At 40.2% G+C, this 27,842-nt stretch overlaps 3 protein-coding genes across 4 annotated transcripts in view; 1 reads left to right on the forward strand and 2 right to left on the reverse strand.

Moving 5' to 3' along the window:
• dym (dymeclin) overlaps window positions 1–23,016 on the reverse strand; it is a 59,621-nt gene extending 36,605 nt beyond the window's left edge. For both annotated transcript variants that reach the window (XM_077542425.1, XM_077542424.1), the window contains exons 1-14: window positions 22,800–23,016; window positions 21,848–22,038; window positions 21,473–21,525; window positions 21,281–21,374; window positions 19,359–19,495; window positions 18,532–18,604; window positions 15,476–15,601; window positions 14,674–14,813; window positions 7,911–8,096; window positions 6,841–7,019; window positions 6,222–6,347; window positions 6,016–6,129; window positions 5,835–5,929; window positions 1–66 (exon numbers count right to left, since the gene is read on the reverse strand). The exon at window positions 1–66 is cut by the window's left edge and continues 34 nt beyond it. In XM_077542425.1, the coding sequence (XP_077398551.1) occupies window positions 1–66; window positions 5,835–5,929; window positions 6,016–6,129; window positions 6,222–6,347; window positions 6,841–7,019; window positions 7,911–8,096; window positions 14,674–14,813; window positions 15,476–15,601; window positions 18,532–18,604; window positions 19,359–19,495; window positions 21,281–21,374; window positions 21,473–21,525; window positions 21,848–21,987 (1,529 nt within the window). In that variant the 5' untranslated portion in view covers window positions 21,988–22,038; window positions 22,800–23,016. The remainder of the gene's footprint in view (window positions 67–5,834; window positions 5,930–6,015; window positions 6,130–6,221; window positions 6,348–6,840; window positions 7,020–7,910; window positions 8,097–14,673; window positions 14,814–15,475; window positions 15,602–18,531; window positions 18,605–19,358; window positions 19,496–21,280; window positions 21,375–21,472; window positions 21,526–21,847; window positions 22,039–22,799) is intronic.
• An 869-nt stretch (window positions 23,017–23,885) lies between these two features.
• Window positions 23,886–24,879, reverse strand: c21h18orf32 (chromosome 21 C18orf32 homolog). Its single transcript, XM_077542706.1, has 3 exons — window positions 24,717–24,879; window positions 24,235–24,438; window positions 23,886–24,149 (listed from the first exon to the last, which is right to left on the reverse strand). The coding sequence occupies exons 2-3, from the start codon at window positions 24,415–24,417 to the stop codon at window positions 24,090–24,092; spliced, it is 243 nt and encodes an 80-aa protein (XP_077398832.1). The 5' UTR covers window positions 24,418–24,438; window positions 24,717–24,879; the 3' UTR covers window positions 23,886–24,089.
• Window positions 24,791–27,646, forward strand: rad1 (RAD1 homolog (S. pombe)). The gene is made up of 7 exons (XM_077542705.1): window positions 24,791–24,925; window positions 25,520–25,721; window positions 25,788–25,899; window positions 26,001–26,158; window positions 26,429–26,529; window positions 26,598–26,696; window positions 27,258–27,646. Exons 2-7 carry the CDS (start codon window positions 25,527–25,529, stop codon window positions 27,436–27,438), a joined length of 846 nt encoding a protein of 281 aa, XP_077398831.1. The 5' UTR covers window positions 24,791–24,925; window positions 25,520–25,526; the 3' UTR covers window positions 27,439–27,646.
• The last annotated feature ends 196 nt before the right edge of the window (window positions 27,647–27,842 follow it).

Raw genomic sequence — 27,842 nt, forward strand, 5'->3', positions numbered from 1 at the left:
CCCCTCAGACTCTGCGTTGCCTGTTCCAGCACCTTGTTGTGCTTCTTGGAAAGCAAAGCAAATAGACTGCAGGAGACACACAAACAACCACACAGGTTTGAATGCACTCAGTGCAGCACTGACAAATACCATTCACAATCACACCAGCCTTGTATTAAATTATTTTTATTTATTTGCTAATCTTTGTGTTGCATCGACTCTTTCGTTAATTATTTTTCCACTTAACGGAAACGCCAACAGCCTTCAACCCTTTGGTGTGTGTGTGTGTGTGTGTGTGTGTGTAAGTGTGTGTGTGTGTGTGTGTGTGTGTGCCCGCGCGTGTTGACGGGACTGCATGATTACATGTGATGGCTGCACATAGACGTAAATAAGGAGCTATGGAGTGTGCTCGAGCGACCTTGGACACGGACACATGCACACACAATTGACAGTGTTCAAGTCTCAGTAAACTGACGCACCTCAACATGTGAGGTGACATGGCGAATGCTATTTACTGTAGACTTAAGGACCAAGTTCGCCATTCAGTTTACCCATATATCAAATCAATTTTCCTCATCAAAATTAATTGAAATTAATTAGTTCCTGCTCTAGCAATACCACAATTTTTATATTTAAGTTTTTTTTTAATTTTTTTTTTTAATCAAATCTATCCATATATCTTTTTTCACAGGTGCCCTGCAGCCTATCCCAGCTGACTTTGGGCGATAGGTGGGATACACCCTGAACTGGTTGCCAGCCCATCGGAGTGATCATATAGACCAGGGGTGGCCAAGTTCGGTCCTCGAGAGCCACAATCCAGCCTGTTTTCCATGTTTCTCTCCCCAAACACACCTGGTTCATGATCAGGATCGTTATTAGGCTTCTGTAAAGCTTGCTGATTAGCTGATCATTAGATTCAGCTGCGCTGCAGGAGTGAAACATGGAAAACAGGCTGGATTGTGGCTCTCGAGGACCGAACTTGGCCACCCCTGATATAGACAAACATAGATAATTAACTATTCACACTCTCAAATCTAAGAACATTTTAGATTCTTCAATTAACCTGCGTGTTATTAGAACGTGGGAGGAAAGTAGAGTAGACGTAGAATACCAACACAAGCCCAGGGGCGACATGGCTCAGTAGCAGAGTGGTCATTTTGCAACCAAGAGGTTGTGGGTTTGATCCCATGCCATTGTGACCATCTCAAAGTATCCTTGAGCAAGATACTGAACCCCCAGTTGCTCCTGATGCTGCGTCATCAGTAGGTGAATGAGTAGTCGAATGTAAAGCGCTTTGAGAGCTTTGTAAGGTGGAAAAGCGCTATATAAATGAAGTACTATTTACCAAGCAACGGCAGAACATGCAAACTCCACAAAGGAAGGCTGGAGCTCAGATATGAACCCCCCAACTCAGTACTGTGAGACGCCTACCATAGCGCAGTATTGCAGAATAAAAATACAAAAACAGAACAAAAGTGAATATAGAAAAAGAATCTGGTTTTATGAAGTGAAATTAAGACAAAATTCATACTCGCACACGCACGTACACACTGCAGTACATTTAACCTTTAAGGGGTGTAACCCAATGTGTAACATCAGGAACTAGAGTCGAGAGTTAGTTCAAATCCAAGTTAATGTCTGCTCCATGTTCCTTGTGAGTGTTTAAGTATTGCATTTGACTGTTTGTCCTATTCAATAAAAAAGGCAGAAATTGTACAGATCAGGGGTGGCCAAGTTCGGTCCTCGAGAGCCACTATCCAGCCTGTTTTCCATGTCTTCCTCCTTCAGCGCAGCTGATTCTAATGATCAGCTCATCAGCAAGCTTTGCAGAAGCCTGACAACGATCCTGATCATGAATCAGGTGTGTTAGTGGAGAGAAACATGGAAAACAGGCTGGATAGTGGCTCTCGAGGACCGAACTTGGCCACCACCCCTGGTATAGATGGTGATTGCTTTCCTTTTTTTTTTTTTTTCACTCCAGCGGAGCGATGGTATATTTGAAGCTCACTCTCAAAAAACAATGACAAAAAAAAAGACCTCATACGTCAATAATGTACCACTGTTATTTATATACAATCTCTATTAAATATCTACTAGGGATCAATTGAACTGTGCAACACACTGCAAAGCATTCAACTAATATATAGAACAAGAGAGGACAGGTAAGTCCTTTAATGAGTACACACCTGTTCATCTGTCAGCAATGGGACCAAAAAAAAACAACTCATGGCCACTTTTTAATTAAATAAAACTGAGATATTTGAGCAGCTTTGTCCGAGGGTCTGTTAAGCCAGTAGGACTTGTTGTACTCTTAGGATGTTCGAGCTCCAGCTGGGACCCTGGCACACAATAACACACTGTGCGCGAGCAACTGTCATGGAAACGAGCGAAATGGGCGGACTTCCACGCGGCCGCTCCACGGCGCCCATCAGTCATGAGGGCGAAAGCAACAACAGACCGCCTCACTGTCAAATGTGTCCGCATCTCAACAGGCTTTCTGTTGTGTTTGTGCGCACACACATACTGCACAGAGTGCATCTTTTGTACGCATATATGCTTGCTTGATTCATATTCCTATATACTGTGTTGGGATTATGTGTGACATTTACAGCTCAATGGCGAAGAAAATGGGTAAATTTGCATGAAGTGCATCGTTCCATTAAGAAAAATAAAGGGAAAAAATATATGAAAAGGTTACTACTACACATTTATTACCTCGGCAAACAATGGACTGTTTTTGTCATGGATGTGCATGTGGATGTTTTGTGTGTATGTGTCTAAGAATTTTTTATATTTTGGTGCCATATAAAAGGTGCCAATCAAGGCTTATTGGCTTTTTCTTTTAAATTCAATGGATTAAAAAGATTGAGAATTATTCAAAATTGAAAACTGGACTTTCTTCTCCTTCACTTCCCCTTCGCCAGCCAAATAGCTGAAAACACCGCAGAAAAGCAAGGTAAATTTAGGTAGAACAAAAACTAACAAAATAATTAAAACTAAAATTGGGGGGTAAATTCATTAACAAAATAAGAACGAGCATTTTATTGGGGAAAAAACTTTACCTAAAAATGCTATATATATACAGTATATATATATATATATATATATATATATATATATAATGTTACTTTCAATACCATCATTAAAAAAAAACTGCAGCGTATAATGACCTATTTTGATATAATTTTTTTGATAACATGACATTTGTAGTTGTGTTTTCAAATTAGTAATACTATAACAATTAATATTACTACAACAGTTTAAAATGAATAGTAATTTGTTAGTCATGCGACAGTCACATGACCGCTCATAAGACGGAGCGAGATAAAATGGCTAGTCGGCACAGCTCGGTTAAGCGGTCTCCTAAAGAAAGTGAATAAATAAAAAAAACGCAACTACTACAATTTGGCAGCAAATGTCGATGAGGCCTGTGTGTGTGTCGCGTAGATGTCCAGTAAACCGAGTGTGTAGGACCACTAGACGTTTGTGCGGGTTTGCGGGGAAACAGTTTAGACTGAGCTTGGCTCCGCGGCCACGTCAGCTGCACACTTCAGCCAAAGATGTGCTATCATAGAGTGACAGACATTCAAATGCGCTCCGTCACACAAAAGATTATTACAAATGCAACCGGAACACACAGATCTGTGACCATTAACTTCTAGACAGATTAGCAGTTGTCAGCCCAAGATAAGTCTTAAAAAAAAAAAGAAAAAAAAAAGGATAAAATTAGCAACGGTATTACCGTACACCCGGTGAAATGTGGGGACGGTGAAACGGTGTCAAAATTTGAATATCGCCAAACCCTACAAACATGACAACGAAGCAAAGAACTGCACTTTTGGAGCGAAAAGGAACCCGACTACAGTGCTTCATTGGTGTGGCGAGTATCATGAATATAATGTATTTTTGTTGACCGTAGAAAGCTAACAGCAGAAATGGCGTCTATTTCGTAATGACGTTGTGCATGCGCCGCAGTGTCGATCAGGATGCAAGACTAACTCTTTTTAACTTAATTCTTTTTTCACCTTGCCTGTAAACATATTCACTGTCCCAGTATTGAGGAATACCTTTTCACATAAGTTGAGTCCAGCCTCTATTACAGGTCTAATACTCCCTCTAAAGTTGCAAAATTGCTTGGTTTAACTTTTTCCCAGCATCATTTTCCAACCTTTAAAAACTGTGCCACAAAAAAATGCAATAGAAAACAGTTTTTTTACAGACTGGGTAATATGAACTACAGTGACAAATTGAAACATTCCGTATGCGGGAGGTTGCTATCTATAGAGAACGTCCAAATTTTGATTGCTTGGCCTTGGAGGAGGTCAGCGCCTGACCAAGTTGCTCTTAAATTTTCCTTCAACACAAATACAGATGGAATTTAAAATGGCATGTTTGGAAAACATGTTTTCGCCAGCCTGTTGGGAAAGATCAATTTCTCCATGAATCCCAATAAGGTTATTTTTATGGTGGATGGAAATGTGCTGTTTGGTGCATTGATGACTCACAACTTAAGTGAGTAGACAAGAGAGCACCAAGTGAATGAATGTACTGGGAGACAGAAAGAGAGAGACTGTGGATGTGATTTAATGCGGCGAGGGACTGCGTAATGGGAGAACATGTTATCTGTGGTAAAAGAGGATGAACAGTAAATAAAAGGAAATGATGGCGTTGGGTGTGCTGTCGGCAGGAAATTCAAGCGGTGGCGTGTAAATAAACAATGGCCGCCATGGTGCTTGTCTGGGACTCCATTAAAAGGAGGCCAGGGTTAACAGTCTGACTGACTGTCTGTCTGGCCGTTTGGAAATTCCGGCCAGGAAATCCCCTTTTATCTGGCCAGACAGTCCATTTAGTTCATCGTGGTTATCATTGCGGCAGCTAGCTAGACGCCGCCGCGGGACTGACAACGTCCGCAGACGGTTTCTCCCTCCCCAAAAGAGCAGAGTCACAGATATGCAGCAGGATAGATAAGAGGATGCTTGTGCGTGCATGATGATGTGTGCGTGTGCGTCTGCGAGGGGAGGAAACGCTCTTTCCTGTGCGGAAGTTGACAATCAGAAGTGAATGGCTCGACGTGTGTGTGTGTGTGTGTGTAAACGTGTGTGTGTGTCATCACAAACCTACCCTGGATGTTACATTATGTTATTCTCTGAATACAGCCGCAGCACAAACTCAATATTTTATATTTTGTTTTTTCTCTGTATGCACATACTGGGAAACACTGCAAATTCTCAGTGGCACTGGATGTTTTGTGCTGATTCAGCATCAATTATTAAAGTGGCATGGCTGTGTTGGATATTTGTGTTTTATTGTATTTGTAGTTATCTTTTATTCATTTGTTGTGTTTTCTATAATGTGTTTCATAACTGGAGAAAAGAAGAAAATGGCTATGAATACTATGTCATTTTAAGGAAAAATACTATATCAGAATAAATATGGTTATTGGGATATAAAATGACCTATATCAGGGTGTAAAATGTTTGGAATATTGCACAGCACTCCCTGTTTCTAGTCTTTTTCGTGTTATACCTATCAATCATATATACCCACTTCACTACAGTGTACCATATAGTGGTCTATGTCTTATAAATATTTATTGCATAGTAACTTTCTATTGTATCAGAAAAATCTAATTTTGTCCGTTGTATGAATCAATCATATCCATCTTGGATACACACTATATTAGTGATGGTTGATAACACTTTTCTTTTCAGACCAATACCAGGATGAGTACTCACCCTCTTGAGTAAGTCACCAATACCAAGTATCAATATCACTAGTACTTTTGATACATAACATTCCCTCATAAAACATCCATCCATTAACATAAGAACCTGGTACACAGGGATGATCACTACCTGATGATACGCTGGGCAGCGTACTGGTGGAGACATCGGAACTGGGCAGACATGTTCGCAAGCGCAGCCAGACAGTTGGTGTGGAGGTATTTATCCTACAGGAGTAGATACCATAATCAACCAAACTATATCATCAGTATTTCGACACTTTTTTTTTTGTGTGACAGAACTACAGCTTTACCCTTGTGCGGGTCATGTTGAACTGGATGGTGCGGATCACCACCAGGATGAGCAAGCTGCCGAGGGAGATATCGGTCAGTGACCTCTCAGAGTACCACGTGACGTTCTTCAAGACCTGCGACGACAAGAACGCATTAAAAAAAATTAACACGGTGAACAAGCGTGTGTTTTGTTTCATTGGTGCGTGCAACCGTGCATCCAACCCACCACTTCATGGACAGAGCGGTTGAAGGCGTCGTCTTCCGTGAGGATGAGGAGAATGATGAGCGCCATGTAGACATGGTGAGAGTTCCTTTCCTCCACGTGGTAAAGGATCTCCAGGATAGGCAACACCTAAGGAACATAAGAGTGACGTTAAATGTTCTGCCTTGACAAATATGACAATTATCACTTTTTAATGACTCACTCTTCTGCTGCTAACCAAAACATCGGCACATAGAGGCATCCAAACATTCCCCTACGCCCGCCTACCAAGCTTGTCGGTGGTTGGCAATTTCTCACACATCTTTATAACACATTGTGACATGTAAAACAAATAACATTTCTCAAAGTTTGACAACTGCTGAGTCCCTTTACGTGTTGCTAACCAAAACAGCAGTACTTCGATATCACGAAAACACCCCCTCTGACCTTAACACATGCTGTAATTGAGTTCCCTGTGCAGTATTACAAATGATCTGCCACACATTTGTACATTTTAAACACCAGTTTAAAAACAAACATAACAATGCCTCCCCCTGCCAAACACCTTACCCCCATCTGCAGTGGAGTAACTAAACGCCCCCAGCCACTATTTGCTGAAATACTTGGCCACCAAGCTACCCACCAGATTGTCCATGTCTGTTCTGGAGAGCATGTAGGTCCTCATGTTGGCGTTCTGGTGGAGCAGCGTGTAGAGCAGCAGTGTGGCCTGGTCAGAGCACTGCTGCTCGCACAGCGCCGTGTACAGGCTGTTGAAATTAATCTGGAACGTGTGGGCTTGCTCCATGGGAATGGATGACGTGTCTATACGGGGCACAGGCAACTGTTTTATTATAGCGAGAAAAATGTACCCTGTATCACCTTCTGGTACCGGTTATATAAATGCCCCCATTTTCATCAATTTGGGTTAAGGCTACTGACTACATTAAGAGATCCATAATGTACTTATTTTTGCCATCGTTCCACCACAAATTCCGTATGTCCACCATTTTTTATCTTTGTCCACATGTAAAGATGGATTAAAAAAATAAAAAAAATATTAAATGCGATTCATTTAATTATTTTTTTTATTTTTTTATTAATGTAGAAATCCAAAAACAATAGGTGGCACTATAACTGCTGACTTTAATGCAATTTCAGATGATCAAAAGTCCATCAGTCATTATGCAAAAAGACAATACACAATACAAAACTATATTTAATTGAAAAAATATATATATACTAGCACAAATACAATGGTACCTTGACTTGAAAGTTTAATGTGTTCCATGACCAAGCTTGTAATTCAATTTATGCAGCAAATCAATTTTTCCCATTAAAATAAAGTGAAATACCATTCATTCTTTCCAACAATCCAACCAAAAACATCAAAAACAACACTTCTAAAATTGGTTAAAAACATAATAAAATTGCGTATGTTAAGAAATAAAATCGATATCTATAAATAGAATCTTTATAAAAATAAAAGGGAATATATAAATTTCTTTAATCTGCTAAATTTCCTTATGTTGTACGATATAGACTGATTACCAGTATTTATTTTGTTGTGAGAACCGCTATACATTATGTCATTAGGGTTTGTATTTAAATGTTTAAAATAAATTCACTCACTGTCCCACCCATTCCAATACACGATGGAAATCAGGATTACAAAACACACTGGCTGCTGAAAGCGCTGCCCCCTAACCCCATTACCTTGTGTGTTTCTGAAGCAGGTAATAGCCTGACGGTAAGGGTTGGGCCAGTCGGGCCCGTCGGTCAGGTTGGCCAGAACTAGCAGTAATAGGAGGCTCTGATTGGACAATGGTAATGGGTTGTGCTCCAGGTCCACCCCCACTTTGCTGCCAGCTCCGCCCAAAGTAAAGACGGTCCATAAACCACCTGAAGACACACAAATGGAGTATTATATAGTATTATTATTGATATACATAGTTACTGGAAAAAGGACATAGAGTACACATTCCAATTTTTCTTAACCTTTTGTTTTGTTAATGTGTGAAACTCAACGGGTAACAAAGAATAAATTGTCGAGTTCTTATAGTGTCGTGCTCTTGAGATGATGAACATAGCACACAACGATATCTCCACTGACAAGCGTGAGTCTAATCTTGCTTGCTCTGCAAGTTGAATTCTTGCGATATTTGTGAGTTCACAAACTGCGGAGAATACATCTTTTACCAAGCCCGTTGATTTCCACCAATCACAGAGCGACATTGTGTTTGGGGGCGGGATATGCAGCTGTGACGAAAACAGGAAGCGGCGACACCGTGGGAAACCCAATATGGACGAATGGACGCTGCAATTAATTCTGTTCTTGCAGAGTTACTCACTGTTTCAAATCAAATTAAACTTTATTTATATAGCACCTTTCATACATTAAAATGCAACTCAAGGTGCTGAACAATTGAAACATCCATAGTATAATAATTCCTTGTTGAATGTTGAACAGCGGCGCTTCGTGCATTTTTAGCTGGTAAACATGTTCGACGAGACCGAAGACGGCATTTTCATCCGTTGCCGTGATTGGCCAAAACGTGTACAAGATACCACATCGTCCTAATGAGCTGTAAGTATTGCACAGAATGCCCCGCCTTTCCCGGGCAAATCACCATAGAGCAGTTGCAGATTGATATTGTGGAGAACTCCCTTGAGTGAATCACAATACCAATCTGGCCTGTCGTAGCACCAAAACTGAACTGTCACAGGCAGCATGGACAGAGAGAATCTAAACTGCTGTAAAATGAAGAAACATGAGCAGCTGTAGAAAATGAAATGAAGCTACACTAACTGTATCTTATCCAGGAACCTGCGGTTTCAAACTCATTGAACAGGGCCAGATGCTCCTCTTGTGTGATGAAAAATAAGGAACAGGTTGAAACATTATGGTGCAAACTATTTTCCAGGCAGATTGCAGAGGACACAAAAAAATGAACACACCTCACATGATAATCACTCAGGATAATCTTTAAGAGACATCAGACAATGAGGCCTTTGCCCAACCTTGTTTACAAAAAAGTGAAATTGCTTAAATTTGGCTCGTTTGTCAGTAGGTGTGTACCTCGCTCAAATTGGTATGTTCAGTGCTGCAGGCCCAATAAGTTAGACAAAATAAAATAGCTCTCACGATTCAAACACACAATGATCCTATAAAAGTTTCTAGCTGTGGGATAAAGTTCCAGTGGTCAAAATGCAGCAAAACATGCGACTCATGGGAGGGACACTTTATTAGGTATACCCGCTTAGCTTCAACTGTTCATGTGGCAATCGTCAACAGGCTGTAAATTGTGGCGCCGTTGAGCAGTAAATTAAAGGTGTGCCTAATATTCTGTCATATCTCGCTAATCTATAGATTACAAGTACCAACCTAGCTGTAAAATAAAGTCAGTCTGATTTATGCTTGATGAGAGAATGAATGCAAAAGGAAATGAGCCGCCAGACTTGATGTAATCAAGACCAGAACGGGCACAATGGTATCACGGGTGACCCTTTGCAGCGCCCGCGATGTGAAACAACATAGCCGGCGCCAGAGAACAAAAACCACTGAAGCTACTAGAGTCTTTTTTTTTCATTTTTCTTCTTGCTAGTGGTGGGGGGGGGGGGTGTTGAGTTTCTCGACTGAAGTGCGGGCGCGCTCAGGCGTCATGAGAAGCATGCGCGTCGAGGCACACGGATGACCGCCCTCTGGCTCCTGGACGTCTAGCCACAGGGTAGCTGTGATGATGCAAGCGTGGAGCCGGATGGGGGTTCTGATAGGCAGTCTGCTGTTGGTCCAGCCTGATAGTGGGAGCCAAGTAGACATGTTGCCATCTAGTGGTGAAGGTTAAAAGGGCAGGGTAATTCTGGTATTATTCCTTCATCATCAACTCAATCCTGGTTGTTTGGGCCCTAAAATGGATACTGGGTGAGCGTTGGTTTCTAATGACCTGCATGTAGTGTGCTCTGTTATCATTACGTTTTAAATGTTAAAGTTATAGACAGGGATTGCCTGTTAAAGTCTAGGTCACTGTTCTGTATAAAACAACACTAGCATGGTGAGTGACATGAAGATGACTTGGCAATTTTCGGAATCGGTAACATCATAACCGTAACAGAAGTGGGACCAGGCCTGCATGTAATGGTATGCTACTTATCTGGTTTTGGCATGAAAAGTAGCAGCTCAATGCCTGTTTTTCTGTTTACAGCTCCAGCTCCATTTTTTTTTCTACAACAGGCTTATTGGCCCGACACAATGAGAGGGCGCAAATTTATTGGTTTGGATATTAATTCATTCACTGCCATTGACGGCTATAGATGTCAAAAATTCATTTGAACTATTTCTATTAGTTTGACATTTTTCCACTTTTGTTAACAAGAGTATGAAAACCTAGAAAAAAATATATTGTACATGCATACATTCAGAACAGATATAAAAATGTTAAATAATCGTGAGTTAACTAGTGAAGTCATCCGATTAAATTACGGATTTTTTTTTATCCCCTGACGCTCCTAATTCTTAATAATCTTTTCTTCTTTATTTTTAATTAATCCTTTTTTAAAGAAACAAATATTCAAATTCCAAGTAAAGCAAAAAAGTGAAAGGGGACAGAAAGAAGTAAAACTTGTTTTGTCTGCCCCTGATCAAAAAAAAACAAAAAAACTCACAATTAATCACAAATTTTATATCTGTTCTAAATGAACAATACACATTTTTTTCCTAGCTTTTCATACTCTTAACAAAAGTGGGAAAAAAATGTTAAACTAATAGAAATAGTTCAAATGAATTTTTGACGTCTATAGCCGTCAATGGCAGTGAATGAGTTAACGGGGACAATGGAAAATTAGTCACTTTGGCAAGCGCCATTCATTTGCAATCTGGACACAGAGGGGTGAACGTCTGCTCTGGAAGGGGTCTCTAGAAATCTTCAAGAACAGGCCTTAGCTTTATCCCCTGTTGTCATGGAAACAAAAGCAAGTGTATCTATCGTGATGTGCTTTTCCCCTTTCAGGTCACCCCAACAGATTTCCGACTGGATTTAGGTATTGGATCTCATCTTGGGTCATTTCAAAAGGTTACATTCTTCTGTTGAACTCATAGTCATGCTAAATAGTAAAACTCTCCTTCTCTTTTTCTTGCTATATTTCTGGAATTGCGGCTCAAAAATTGAAGTGGTCAGTGAATGTGGGTGTGTAACTTTTGTGAGGGAGGAAGATGACTTCACCACAGAGCTAAATTCCTTCTGAGAGAAAATAAGATCCCAAGAGAGACGGCGCCAACCTGTGACGCAGCCTTGTTCAAGCCATCACTGGCACCACAGTGACTGGCCCGACTGTGTCACTGAAGCCAGTCAGACTGCCACATTTCCTGCACTCACACACACACACACACACACACACACACACACATTCACAGAGCTTTAGTCTACCTTAGTGTAGGCTTTTTTCTTTCTTTTTTTTTTTAAATCCCTAAATAACTACTGTGACTGCTTCGGCTATGGCCAGTCGCCCAGTCCGGGGGAAAAAAAGGAGGTGAAAAGGAGGAAAGGGAAGTGAAAGGCAAGGAATGGAAAAGGTCACACACGGACACTGAGGTCTATAATTCCTACTGGTCTAATGGAGAACCTCAAGAATCTCACATGTAGCCAATTTATAGGTTTAGTGCTCTGCCCTGTCAATCAAGCATAGACGGGATCTCTGCCCAACCCCAAGCGAATGAAGCATGAAACAAAAAATGTCAATTTAAAGGTCCGATGGCCAAACCCTTTTTTGCTCATTATCTTTTATGTCCTTTTATCCAGGTTTGCAAGATATCACAGGATGGTATATTATTTTTTGTTTGCTTCAAACCCTTCATTTTTAAAAAAGTGAATCTTTTATAGATGCATTTAAGCATGAACTACATTGAGCTGCTCTATATAGGAATTTGCCCAAAAATTATCTTTACAATAGCCTTTTTATTTAACCATTTATGACTCAAACATCTTCTAACTAGCAGATCAACATCTGGCCAAAGGTTTTCAGACTGGATTTGGGTTCGAATTTTCTGCCGCCTGTCTGCGGATGTGACGTCATGTGGGCAGTGTGTACAGAAAGAAGGGAGTTTGCTGTTGCATTTTTCGGCCACATGTGGCAGTAGCGATTCAAAATGAAATTTTCTGCATTGAGCAGCTTTAAGATAATGTGATGTAAATTGGTGGAATAAAAAAAACAATATCCACATATTCTGTCCCTATTTAAATTTGCATGTTGTCATAAATCGGATTATAGGAACTAGGAAGGGTATGTGGCCCCATGGTAAGTATCAACAAAAAATGGTGGCAGCCTCCATCATTTAAATTCCCCATACGTGTTCTAAGATGAAGACATCACTACTCAATAGACTCAAATCAATTATCTTTTGCAAATCCATCAATGGACCAAAACAGAGGGTATTGGACTACAATGAGGCCATGAGAATAATTTATAAAATTAAAATAGGAAGCTGAAATGTTTTGCCCTGGGGCTGTGAAATCGTTAACTGAAATGTACCACCTTCACCTCAATTTGTACCAAATTTGTTGGTCATTAGCCAATGGTTGGTTGGTTGGTTAGTTTGTCATTTGGCCATTTGGTTGGTAATTTAATCATTGATTGGTTGGGATTTGGTCATTTGCTTATGTCACTGGCTTGTGCCCGTTTCGCTGTGTTCTATATAAAATGCAATGGCAAATACGGGCTTTAATGCGGAAATTGTGCGAGATCTTTGTGGCTACAATAGTTGAACTAGGTAATCAAAATGTTAGTAATACCTCTTTCTATAAAATACAGTTTTTGAACTGACTGTAATAAATAAATGTGCATTGCAATCAAAACTGAGCATTATTGTATTCGTACTGAGAGACATTTTTCATACAGCTCTTGTATTGGGTCTGATTAGAGATTATAATGTATAAACAAAGATGAAAGAAGACGGGCCAGAGACTCTGAATCTGGTGCTGTACAGACAAGATGCCAGCACGCTGTTCCGATAATCTCACACATTTGAGAACATGGTGTGTTCAAAAGCACACATTTTCCCATGATGCATACACAGCAGTGGAGAAAAGAAAAAAGCTATTCTTCAAAAAAGCTCCTCCGGCGGTTCTGAGAATAAAACATAACCTAAATGTGTAAAAATGTCCCCTTTAGGAGGTCTTTTTCTGTTGTTTAAGTTGTAAACAACATTTTTCCACATGGAAATGGAATGTGCACGCTTCATACAACGGCAGAAATGAAACAGGCGCTGTCTCCTAGCGGCGACTACAAGAGTAGCCCTGTGTCTTTGTTGATGTGCGTGTGTGTACAAGGGAGGCGGCTGCAGACAGACGGGCTGCGGGGGATTACGGAAGAGGACAGGGCACCATAACTCATCATCAGACCCGTCTGTGGCCACTGACACACATACATACACACAGACGTGCCAGGGAATGCCGATGCCTCAGTGGACCTAATCTGCCACGGGCGTCGCACAAAGAATGCTTTTCTGCAGGAGAAACCCGTGGTCGTACATCTATGGTCACAAACATTCACATTTCACACAAGACAGACATGTATTCGGCGCATGCACGCACAGTCACACACATTCAAACGCGCACACAATAGGTGATGTTGCGTAGCCTGGCGGGGGGCAAGAAAGGCCTGGTTGGCCACCTATAAAGCGCTGGAGGAAACCCTGCTGTTTGTAAACATCAATAGTGTAAATGTCAACGGCATCCGATTCCCTGAAAAATCGTTCAAGCCGATTAAGTGATCAAAATGATGACATACCCTGTATGCCGCCATATTGGGCATTTATGACCAGTTCAGGTCATCATTGTGATGTGTTGCGTACTGTTCATTTTGGACTTGTTTCCTGGTGTATTGCGCTATAAAAATACCGTATACCGTCATAAACTAGTGCACTAGTTTATATAGCACTCCTAACTATTTCAGGTTTCATACATTCATTTGAGAAAGAAAACAACAAGGATTTGCGTCATCAGCTGGCGAATGCAGCAGCCTCATGGTCAATTATTGTGCAACTGTTAATTACGGTTGCATAATGTACAAACACATTTATGTGCACATGTATATTTATGTCCATATGATACTCTGAAAATATTAGAAAACTTTATTCTATTTATAATCATAAAGTTGGCTCTTCCAGTTGCCTCATAAAGAAAAAAACGATACGTAACCTAATGTCACCAACATTTTTGTGCATATATGCATATCCTAATCAAATCTTAAAAATATTAGAATGAAAGTCACAATATTTTGGATTATATTAATGTCATATGGATATAAATGAGGCACCGCTTACATTTGCGAGTTCTAATATTTTAAGACTATGATTTTGGCATGCATAGCTATTCTCATTTTTTCGAGGAGAATACAGGATAAGTGTCGAACATGTACAATTTGGTGGCGGTCCTGCTACTCTACTTTAAAGCAGGTGTTGGTGTTTTTGTGGATGTATTCTTACTTGCCACGCCAGACGCCAGTCCGTAAAGCAGGCCACCCTCCGCTTTGGGCTCAAAGATGTGTGTTGCAGGTGGCGGACATTTTTCCTGCCTGATGAAGTTATAGAGCAGCGTCTTCACCAGGCGACTAGTCAGTGACAAACTGGAGAAAAGGAAAAGTACACGTTTATCCTCTTTCCTATCTAAATATTTACACAAGTCCACTCATATTTTGCATGACATCGGGTGCTGGGAGTGACTTTTGCTCATAACTTGGGAGCATGTGTATTTAGGACAGGGAAAAAAAACGGAATTTGGGTCGGAAACTTATGGAATGGATGTCATCCCTCAAATTCCGACTTTGCGCTCGTCTCCCAGACAGCGAGGGAAGGGTCACAGAGGAGACGGCGGGGCGATGGCTGCTTCCCTGTTTTTAAGACCGTAGCGGAATAACACATGAAGACATTGTTTGTGATGTGCGTGATGAAACTGTCTGGCAGCGCAGTGAAGCAGACAGAGGCCCGCAACAGTCTCACGACAGGTTGGAGAAGTTCCAGCAACAGAATGTGGACGGCCCGCTCCGGGTACAAACTGAGAATGTTTGTATAACTTTTAGTAGACACTTTGCAACTTAAGCATGAGGAAAGGTGTTATGCTAACCACAGAACCAAAAACTATTGTGATGTATGAAAGCAGTACAAATGTCCATGTAACAGATGCAATGGTTGAAATGTTATTTTTCCCTTTTTGTTACTCTTTAGGGGAAAAAAATAACTCACTTGACCACAAGCATTCCAGAAAATGCATGCGTGTGTGTCTGCTCACCATCGTCCCTTCATGACATGTCGGTAGATCAAACCATCTTTGAGGATTTCCTTGCAGAACAGCTGGTAGGAGAAAAACACCAGCAGTGTGGTGACGGCTTCAAACAGGATGCTGTAGGTGATGTCACTGCAGAACACAAGACGATAGTGTGGATATTAAAGCCCAAGTATGCAACATCAATTGAGCAAACATCGTCATGTTACTTTTGTGGCAAAACTCAACCATATATACAGCCATTGCTTCTCAATTAATTTTTCTTACGCACCCCAAAGGAAGAAGAAAATATGCCCCTCAACTCTCTGCTGAGAATATAGTGTAATAATTTGTCTATAAAATTGTACACCCCTGCTGAGGAGCTAGTACTCCTTGTGCACGCGCTGACAATGAGAGCGTCACTGCCACCTACTGTAGTGGATGTGCAATTACACTTTATTCTAGCACAACAAAAAAAATAAACATGACATCGCACCGTGCCCCCCTATTTGAAAAAGACTGATATAGGGGCATAAGGGATGCACCAGCCAGGACACCTTCAGACATACTGTGCGTTAGTGTTTAGTTAAATTAATTGTCTTGACTTTTTTGACACCATTTCTATTACATTTCACTACTACACTATTGTTTAATGACTGAGATAGGTTATTTGATTAAAATTAATTTTGTAATTAATGCAGTGTCATTTTTTATCCCTCCGGGGCCACGTCAATTTTATAATATCAATGTTACAAAATAAATGTTAAAATAATATTTTCAGGCAAAATAACAAAAAGACACGGAGTAAGAGCATGTGAACAACTGGTATTCTAATGTCAAAAGGCATCAATGGAAAAACTGCAAACACAATGACAACTAGTGACATTTATCCTGTAAAAAATTAAGCCCCAATAATAAGAAAAAGAAAACACGTTTTCTTCCAAGGCTATGATCAAAGCGAGAGAAAAGTGTAACCACGAAGGAATGACTGCATCTGCACCGCGAGCACGTACTAAGGAGGAAACGGGCCGAGAGCCACAAAGTGGTGGAGGTCGGGAGGGGGGGGTGGAGGCAATGGAACAGGGTGAGTCTGGAAGCCAGGAACAATGAATAATATGCTGGAATGTCCAATGTGTTTATGTAAGCGCAGAGGATTGAATGATGCCTCCAGACAGAGAGGAGGAAAGGATGTCTTCCATTATGACAAATCCACTCGACGCAAACACACCTCTTAAGCAATTATTTCTTCAGTCAATCAAGAGTTGGATTCGATCCCCCACCCTAACTTCTTCATCAAACCAAGACATTTTGGACATTGCGTCCTTCCCAGGCAGCACGGCGGGCCTAGTGGTTACTGCATCTGCCTCACAGTCAAGAGTTTTGGCATTCAAATGTTGTCTGTGTGGATTTTGCATGCTCTCCACTGCTTGAGTGGGTTTACTCCAGGTACGCAGGCTTCCTCCTTCATTCCCAAAACACCAATGTGACATTCATTGAAGAATGTGAGTCTGAATGGTTGTTTATCTACAATATGTGCCTTGTGACTGATTGGTACTATCAAAAATGGATGGACAGCATGCTTGCGATATTATGGGAACAGTTTTGTGAAGGCCTTTTTTTTTTTCTCTTCCCCCAGCCATGTTTGGAGTAAAGCCATGCGGAAGAACAAGACATGAAGGCAAACACTTCTTGGATCAACTAGAACTAAGGCTTAATCTTCTGTTCGTTCCATTTTCATTCCCTGTAGCTGTAATGGCCACTTGTCCCAATATTTTTGTTTTTAGATATATGGTTGTCCTCAGAGGCTGATACCAGCGGAATGTATGCTAACATAATTGCCTCTTCATTTGATGATTGCAATATTTGACCAAATCTAAGAAATAGTCCCAAAAAATCTCATAGGGCTCGAAAAGAATGGAATTCTGCCATTTTGGCTCCAAATGTCTATTGTCGGGTAATTTCAGTCATTTAGTAGTGTCCTTCAGACAAACATGTCCAAAAGCTTATGTCACCTTAGCGACATAATCACTATTAGTATCAAATTTGAAATATGTACAGATTAAGTTAAATTGTGAAAAATGTGGCTTTCGTCATCGCAAGTGGGTGTGAAGTTTGTTGACTGCATAAAACATGAAAAAACACAGCAATATGACATTTTAGGGCCATTTCAAGTGGTCCTTCAAAGACAAAAAGTTTATCAGGGTGAAATATTTTTCTCCCAGATTGCTTAATTTGAATCCTGTTTACTAAACAGACACAAGACGAAAATTGCCAAACGACATTTGAGTTATCATCTTTGTGTGTGGGTGGAGCATAGCAGAAAAGTTTGACGACCTGCCATAAAACACAAAACTCTAATAGCAACTCCACAGTTTGGAGCTTGGCCATAATTATTATAATGTGTGAAAATGTGTTCCGTGATTGGTTGTTACCTGAGCTCTGAGCAACTGTGATATTATTTTCAGTCGACAGCAAGTAGCAAAATGGCCGCTTAACGAGATGGAGAAAAAACGGTGGATTTTCTTTCTTAACTCATTATTCCACAAAAACATTTTAAACATGCCGTGTATGAAGTAGTAGTGGCGCATACAACATATTATTGTAAAGCATATTTTTGGGTGGACTACCCTTTTAATTAACATAACAGTTTTTGGCATGTGGGAGGAAAAAGTGCCCCAAAAAAAACATCCAAGCACTGGGAGAAGACGCAAATTCCACACATAAAAGCCAGACGCCAGATTAGAACTACAAAACGGCAAAGCGAACAGATTTTTATTATGCCCGTGACTATTTTCCTGGACGTAATCCAAACGAAAAAGAAGAATAGAGAGAGTGACAAACTGCGTCAGGGTCACCACTGTTTCATCTTTTTTGAAGTCAGCTATGTAACATGTCAGACAAGTGACATTATTAAATAGCTGCGGGGGAACAGTTGGGGCATTGTGATCTTCCCGGTCACCATAACTGTCTTTTTTTCCTAACAGTCTGAGCACATCTTGACCTTTTTAAAATGTGCACAAGTTACGTTCATGACTCGCACACATACACATGCACTCACACTGGCGCACACGGGAAGTACTTACAGCAGCGGTACTTCAACGATCAGGTGCACTAGGTTGGATAAGAGCTCCTCGAGGAGGTCCTCATGGCTCGCTCCTAGCAGGGACGAAGAGATATGTTAAAAGCCCTTTTTATGCTGCCTGTAAAGTCTGCTATTTTCCACCTTTGCTCTGTTTTGTTATTCTATATGAAGGCCACAGACATGGAATGGATGGACTGAGTTGAACAGGCAATTTTCAAGCTTTCAAGGTAGTATCAGAGATGTAACAGGCAGGTCAATGCCTGTGCCCTTTTACACTACCAATAAAATCTGCTATATTTTCTGGCTTTTTCCGCCATATGTCACTGTTGTGTATGAACAGCACCAACACAGATGGAGGGACGATGTTGACTTGGCAACTTTTCTGCTTTGGAGGTACTGTAGTATCTGTGACGTAAAATATGCAGGGCAGTGATGTGTCCCTTTAACACTGCCTGCAAATTTCCGCCTAAAATTAGGTCAAATGGACAAAGTGCTTTTTATTTCAATATGTTTTTGCCTTTTTGTGTTAACCTTCAAGGCAAAGGCAATGATTTTGATTGTTAATATAGATTGGGGTTTAAGTAAGGAAGAAAAAGTAGTCAAAATATGATGAGTTAACATCACTTACTAACAACATTGAGGCCCCTATAAAAAAAAAAACGCAACTATCAACAAAGCTACCCAACTTTCCTAGAAGTCTTGAATGCAGCATGTCACTTAATTATGTCAGATTGTTTCCCTTTCCATGCACCCTCTAACAACAACTTCCTGTCCTGGTCCACCTCCTTGTGTATGTTCGTGGGAGGAAGAGTTGGAGACATTGCTCACCCCCACAAGAGCCTGGCGCCCTCTCTTGGTAGCTGAACTGCAAGTGCAGCTCCTGCTCGCTCATCTCCCGGATGAACACCTTGAGCAGGCAGCGGATCATGAAGAGAGCATTGTGGGCCTGCCAGATGAACAGCTGACTGTGGAGGAAGAGTACAAATCACATTATAACACATTTTGAATGCTCATTAACTTGGATGACAGAAAAGAATGGGAAAATGTTATTTTAAAACATTGGCTATTCATTATTTTCTTGGGGGGGGGGGGGATAATAATGGATCAATTTTTCCAAGTAATTAAGATTCCAGTTTAGGAAAAGTTCCATATAAATATTTACAGGAATTCAAGCCGTGGAATTTTGAGAATATTTTCCATGAGATTTAGGGTAATTCATTGTGAGTTAAAGAATCATATTCAAGCGTATAAATATCAACAACAAAAATGTCATAAGCAGACATCCATGGGGGAAAAAACAGTACAATTAAAAACATGACATTTCAACTGATCGATTTCTCTGTAGAACTTAATGAAATTTGAAGTGTTACCATGCATTCTTTCATTCAGTTAATTACTCGCCTCCCTCCAACCCATTAAAAAAAAAGACCAAAGACGCACACCCACCCCATTCAAAAACACTGATAACGTCTCATTCAACATTTTCAATGAAAAGAGCTCCCCCTCTGTTTCCAATAAGTCCAATACAACATGCACATTTAAAAAAAGCATCTTTCAGGTATCTAAAGCACAGTCTCAGGAAATTCAAATCTGAATCCAGTCTGAAAACTATTGGCTTGCAGGAGTTCCCACTATGAACAGCTAAGGTGTTAATCTACTAATTTAAGAAAATGTTGCGGTCATAAATGAATAAATAAAAAGGCTATTGTAAAGCTATTGTTGACTAACTTGTTACAAAGTGTCAACCTTGCAATATTCCAATAAATTCCTGTTAGGTCCAATGAAATCATTTTCAACTTCGAAAATTTCTGGAATTTTGCAACCCTATTTAAGATGCATAAAAAACAACACTAAGCAACAAGACAAAAGTTCAGTGAGCATCAAACGAGTATCATTCACTTTTTAGAGACATATTTCACGTCATCACACATTTTGCTGCTTTTACATTGTTGATTTTAACAGTATTCAACTTGTTCTTACCACTGTATGAGTGTTTTTTTGTTTGAACGTATGATACTTTCGCATCACATCTTTGTTGTTCACTGTAGTTTTTGTGTTCCCAAACACAAACAAGACTTCTTTTTAATCAAAACTATTATAAAGCATTGCTCAACCTAATCCTACATCAGGAGACCTCAGTTCAGTGAGCATTAACAATGAATGCTAAAAATAAAGTCACAATACTTTCACATCTTTACTTTGTAATTTGTCTTTAAAGTTATTATTATAGATTTTAGCTCCAATTGCACCTTGAAATACGAGTGTCCTGACTTAAACTCTTATCTCAAGGCACCACTGTATGAGTTTCGAGTTGCGAGTGTGGTCAGGGGACAAATTTAACTCGTAATTCAAGCCACCACTGTATTTAATATGAACCGTGTCTAACATATTTTTACCATAATACCTACATATTTGGGAATATTCAATGTTCCAAATCCAAAAGAAAACAAATATTGGGATTAAAATGCTGTTTTTATCTTGGTGACAGTTTGACCCTGTGAAACAGATGACTTCTATTTACATTACTTCTTTTGGGGAAATATTTTTCAAATCTGAAGAAATAGAAGACAACTGAAGTAGAGAAAAGTCTGGCAATACTTGAATCCAAATATAATAATTCTAACTGACATCTCTTTTCCCATAAAATTGATTACGCTGACCTTGCCAGTCCTGCTTTTGATTAACTCTTCCATCTTAGACACATTAACAAGGAACACTGATGACGAACACAAAAAGCTTCCCACACTCACTCTTGGCATTCTGTGGAGATTTTCAGCTCTTTTGTCCGTCCCAGGAAGATTCTAACCAGTGCGCCAAGGTTTCCTGTTCTGGGATTGTTTTCAACTGAAAACAGGAGGGGAAAAAACATTACGCACGTAATACAATTTTCCATGTGCCTGACTGCAATATTGATAATTTATCAATTAAGAAAGTTGCCGTACTGAGGAGCTTGGCTAGTGGTAAAACAGCCTCTTCCAGCAACTTGGAATCTCCACTGTTTGAAACAGAAAAACACAAAAAACACATTCCTCATATATGTTTACTTCATTTTATGCTTATATAATGATCTTCATACTGCCATGACCCAATTGTGCTCCAAATAGAAAAAAAAAAAAAAGAAGAAGGAAAATTGTAATTATGTCACTTTAACCATGCAGCCTAACAATGCTTTATTTCACAGGAACTAAACACTAACTAGTCTAGAACAACCCTGATGAATGATTACTCAAGCTTTGCAAACATCCTGGAGTAGTACGGAGAATCCTGGATTGGACTTAACCGCTTCAGACACGTGACAAGACTTCTGTGTCGAGTACCTGCTGGTGGGACTGATGACGGTGAAGGAGATGAGCTGGTTCCAGAAGGGGTCATTCTCCGATATGGACTCGGTGCCCACCAGAGCCTTGAGGCTGGGGTTGTTTGGCAGGTCACTGAGCTGGCTGGTGTTGGCTCCCATCTCCAGACTGAGTGCTGCCTCACCGCTTGTTCGCCGGGCATATGTCAACACCTGCAAACATAAAAGTGTTTGAAACATGACCAAGGTGACTCGATATGTTTAAAATATTAGAAATTCTCTTTCCTGCTTGTCTTTATTAAGGTTGCAAATGAGCTGCAGCCTAGATTATCTGATTTTGGGAAGGTTGGAGGGGGGGGGGTGCACCCTTAACTGGTCGCCAGCTAATCGTGTGTACACAAATAAGCACTGACACACTATTCTTATTTAAGCCTAAAGTGACTTTTGGCGAGAGAAGCCAAAAACACCCTAAACTAGTCATTAGCTAATTTCAGAGCACAGATAAACAAGCTTCACACTCACGCCTTAGACAGTTTAGTCTGCACTTCACTCAACACGCGTGTTTTTTGTTTGTTTCGTGTGTGTGTGTGTTTTTGATTGTAGGAGGACAAGGCAGAGATTCGAATTCCCCCAAACTCATAACGGTGAGGCAAATGTGCTGACCACTAGGTCATCGTGCTGCCCTGCTAACCAAACATTATGAAATACGTTTAGGGATCCCGCTATTATTTGTATGTCGTTATATCGCAGTTAAAACTGCACTGCTTTGACAATCCTCTATTTAGCATGACGCAGAAAGTGCTGTAAAGCTAATCGACGTTATGCTACTGTCGTTGTGACTGATAACAGGCGATAAGGACACCAGCATGGCAGCGACCATTTAAATACGTTTGGATAACTAAATCAGGTTGCGGTTGTTGCTATGACAGCTAACGTTAGCCGCTTGTTCGCCATCAGCTGACCGCTTAGCTTACCTGTCAGAAACGCTTCTCGCCGCTCCCGCGGCTCTCTTCACTAGTGGGACGGCAAAGTAAACCCACCCAGCCTTACGTCAGTTAAAGCTACTGACTATTATCTCGGTGGAAGGTGAAAATGTGCAGGCTTCAATCTCCGAGAAATTATAGAGACAGGGGGAAGTTCTACTTTACACACTCCTTCGCCTCCATGTTTTCCACGTCGCGGGCCGGACTTCGTGCGCGATGACGTATCGAAGGGAGGGCACTTGCGTCGACACGTCACATACAAACAAAACGCGACACACTGGCTAAACTCAGAACATTTAATTTCTCGTATTTATTTAAATTATTTTGTTTATGATGAAATGACTGAACTGGAATATCTCATTGTTTGGTCGCACTAACTAATACTACAACTGAGCGTGCTTTGTTGAGGCCGTTAGCGGAAAAAAATAAAGTTACAGTACCTCACACACAAGTCTGAAACACTCTCGTACTAAAATATAATATTATGAAATATGCATTTAGTAGTGTGTGCATGAGAAAAATAAAATAAAAAGTGTATGAGAGAGTTTCTGAGTGCAAGTCTACAATTCACATTTACACCTGTGGAGTGGACAAATGAAAAATCTCAGAACTGCAAATGTTGTAACCGCCAGGCTAACATGCTACCTTATTCAAATTGTTGACAGTGTTTTTGTTTTTTATTTCCCCAACAATGAACTCTTTGACTGCCAAAAACGTTAAATAACGTTTAGTAAAATCCTATGGAGTGCCAAAGACGTTAAAAGACGTTTGTTTCAAAACAGAGGTGAAACTAACCATTTTCTATTGTTGATTACTGAAAAACGGAATAAGGTAGAAACAAACTTTTTTTTCTGATGAAAGATGAGAGTCCAAACACATAATTTTCTGTGGACCTTGAAAGATCAATCAAAATGCTTAAATCGGCTGGCACCCACGGCATCCCTTTTCTGAAAACGTCTGGCAGTCAGAGTTAAATCTATTACTATTATTAAAACAGTCCAAAATACTTATTATTTTGTACATTTTGCTGTTTTCATTTAACAATGAGTCTCTCAAATAAATACACATTGAACAGTCTTTCCATATACATAATTTATTTCCTTAATAATTTCAACATCATGTTTCATGTGGATAAAAAAAATGTCAACAGCTGAAATATTTAACAATTAACAATTGAGACGAGGTTAGTAATATTCTACATGTCATCTGGAAGATGCAGCACCTATAGAATACATTATTTACAGTTTTATCAATGTGCTGCACTACAACCAGTCAGAATGATTAGTCTGTCTTCTTGTCTACAATGGATCCATTGGCAATAACCTCTCCATTGTGCTTGAGCTGGGGGAGGGGAGAAACAATATTAATTAATTAGTTTATTTTTTTATTATTTCATCACATTTTATGGGTTTATTCTTCATCTTACCTCCTTGGATGTCCCGTTGCACTTCTCGCCGACGACGGTGTCACCTGTGCCGGACTCCTGCACTGCTTTTTTGGTCCAGAATGTATTGATGATGGGCGAGATGAAAGGGTAAAGAATGGGCTCCAGGAACCTCTTGTAGACCCACAACAGAACAGGGATGACAATGCAGGGGATGCAAACCATGGTTGTAGCAAAGTTAAGAACCTACAACACAGTTACACACACATCGTTAATCCGCAGTGATGTTGCGGTACAGTTCTAGTGTAATTTACTGGCAAAGTTAAAAATCTCTATATATATTTCGTTTAAAACAAACTATTTAGCAAATGTACACATTTTAATTCACGTTTACTTGACAACTAGAAGTACGTTATGACAAGCTATGTGGCTAACACTGACAATTTGTCAGGCATTTTGGTAATAAACTTTAGTTACATAGCTAAATAGTACAAGTAACCGTGAATTCGCGTAACAAGGCAAACCTTTTAGAGATTAAAAACACAAACGGGCTCTCGCAGGTTATCTGTCATGTGAAGAGAAGGCTCTGGAAGGCGGAAGACAACACGCATGCGCAAAACCTACTTCCGCTCCAAGGGGACAGGCGGAAGTTGTCGAAGAAGAAGGAGGTGGAAGTAGTGGCATCTCAGGCGCCTTTCTCAAAAAAACGCAGTCAAATGGCTTTCTGAATCACGTGAGTGACTTCTTCGCTTTTCTATTCCTATTTATGAAGTTAGAACTAACATGCAAGCGGTGCATATTCCTAAAATGGCTAATGTCAGATTCACTAAGTAGACCGCGAAGATAGCTGTAGTCATGTGGCAATCGGATTAAACATTTAAAAACTAAATTTGACTATCCGGAATTAACTATGTAGATATCAACAACGTCTTTAGGATTTGTCGTAATTACATTTGGAATAGTTGGAAGAAGAAAAAAAAACAAGTACACAAAGACTGAAAACATCAATTGTATTTTCATCCACAGAGGCAGAACTTCATCATTACCAAGCTGCTGAACTACACTTGTCAATTTGAACTACACTTGTCAATTAGTGTAGTGCACAGGTGTCAACACAAGAACCAGGGAACATTTTGTGGCCCGCCAAAGCAAATTATATGCATTGATTTTGGGTTTCATGCTAAAATTTAAATTTAAGATAAATGTAAGATAGTTTGAGCAAACAGTATTTACTGGCTTTAGATTTCAAAAGTGGTTATTCATCAGTTTGTTGTGTTTATATAATATGAGGCGATATATGTTTATTTTGTTTTGTTTGTTTTCTCAGCACGAAAATGCCGCTCTCGATGCAGTCGCAGAGTGACGATGAGCAATACGTGCTGGTGGCCAGCTTGGACAATGCGCGCAATCTGTCCAACATCCTGAAAGCCATCGCTTTCAAAGACCACGCCCTTTTCACCGCCACACCCAATGGCCTCAAAGTCACCGTCGAGGACTCCAAATGTCTTCAAGCCAATGCCTTCATCCAGGTTTGTTTGCTTGTTGAATTCTATGATCGTTATACTAATATTAATACTTTTGGTTTTATATTCCAGGCTGAAATCTTCCAGGAGTTTACTATCAAGGAAGATTTGGTGGGATTGCAGATCAACCTTACCGTTCTGCTTGATTGTCTCAGTATTTTTGGAGGAAGCACAGTCCCAGGTGGTGAGTTGGAAGCGGCAAATATCACTTAATGCAACTCTTTCTACCTACCGTACATACCTATCAACAGTATCTCTTATCTTCTGTATCTGTGTATGCCTCAGGCATGTCAACCGCCCTGCGACTGTGCTACAGAGGCTATGGTTACCCCCTGACCCTGTTCCTGGAGGAGGGCGGTGTGGTGACCGTTTGCAAGATCAACACGCAGGAGCCCGAGGAGGCCATTGACTTTGAGTTCTGCAGCAGCAACGTCACAAACAAGGTGAAGGTCAACGCACATAATGCTAATAGAACGTCTGATGTCACTGCGGAAGATTAGTGATGGAAAAGCGCTGCGATCATAATATAAACCGGAATGACTTGTTACAGTGTAGGAGTAGCATAGTGACGAGAGTGATAGTGTCGGGGCTGCTCAATACAATATGGAGTGCACAGAAAATGATGGGAAGTGTGACGATAACTAGAAACCAAAGTGATTTATTTCTATGAGAAAAATAGTGTCTGTGTTTTGTTTTTCCTTTTTCCATCAAAGGTGATCCTGCTGTCCGAGAGTTTAAAAGAAGCTTTTTCTGAACTGGACATGACCAGCGAGGTGCTGCAGATCACCATGTCCCCTAAACAGCCTTACTTTCGGTAAGGGCTCCAACTTTTTTTGGGCCCTTTTCACTGAAGGTTTTGGTAAAGATTTTACTGATTTACAGGCTGTCGACATTCGGCAATGCTGGAAGTGCTCATTACGATTACCCCAAAGATTCTGACATGATGGAGCTTTTCCATTGCACCACTAAACAAATCAACAAGTGAGTGATTTTTTTTTTTCTACCTTGTGTTACAAGCCAAATTTTGTGGAGCAAGTAAACCAGCCTGAGATATGGCGTCACTCCAGTGAAGTGGGGAAAAGGTACTGTACTGGTACGTGTGTGCAAGGATCTAATTTGTTTGCACTTTCTATTGGAGTTTATAGTTGAGTTTATAAATAAAAGTGTATTTTATACAACAAACATTTGATATAGTGCAATTTTTTCACATTAGTAATTCATATTGCGCATAGTTTTAAATTGTTGTTGGTAATATATTTTTTTAAGCGACAAAAAATCTAAAGAGCCATTTGGGAGCCGAAAGAGCCGGCTCTTTTTAGTGAACCGAACCAAAAGAACCGGTTCCCTAAAAAGAGCCGGAATTCCCATCACTATAATTAATGTCAGTAAAAAAATAATAATAATAATTAGCAAACATACTCTAGCATTTCTACATTTTCTCTCTTTGTGGAAAGTCTTCCACGATTAGCCAGCGCCAGATCTGATAATGATTCGAACTTAAATAAAACGTTGCATTCTACATTTAACGCTTCTTCCATCCAGGTATAAAATGTCCCTGCTGAAGCCGTCCACCAAGGCGCTGGCGTTGTCTAGCAAAGTGTCCGTGAGGACCGACAGCAGGGGCGTCCTATCGCTGCAGTACCTGGTGCGCAATGACGATGGACAGATCTGCTTTGTGGATTACTACTGCTGTCCTGACGAGGAAGTGGATGATGATGAGTGATTGTTTCCACACAAAAAAATGTGGCAGGGCAACTTTAAACAATGGACAAATGGGTTCAAAATAATTGAACTTGCTGCTCATTCCAGCACTTTCATATTTTCTGCTTTCTTTGTGGACATATTAATACATAACAGGCAGCAATTATTCCAAGGATGTTTCCATTTGATTGTAATAGATCTATGCATTAAAAAAAACAAAAAACTCACAGGATTGCTGAACTACAGCGTGTCCAAAGTTTCTTTACAAATTGATGGCCACTAGAGGGTGCAAGGAGCTGCGTCTTTTTATTGTCAATGATTATAGTGTTTTCACACTATATAATGTACTTTATACATGACATATTAGTGTTATGTTTTGATTAACTTTAACGACTGGACATGAATAAGTCTTTATTTGCATCGGTT

The sequence above is a fragment of the Vanacampus margaritifer genome, chromosome 14, assembly GCF_051991255.1.
Source record: "Vanacampus margaritifer isolate UIUO_Vmar chromosome 14, RoL_Vmar_1.0, whole genome shotgun sequence".
Lineage (NCBI taxonomy): Eukaryota > Metazoa > Chordata > Actinopteri > Syngnathiformes > Syngnathidae > Vanacampus > Vanacampus margaritifer.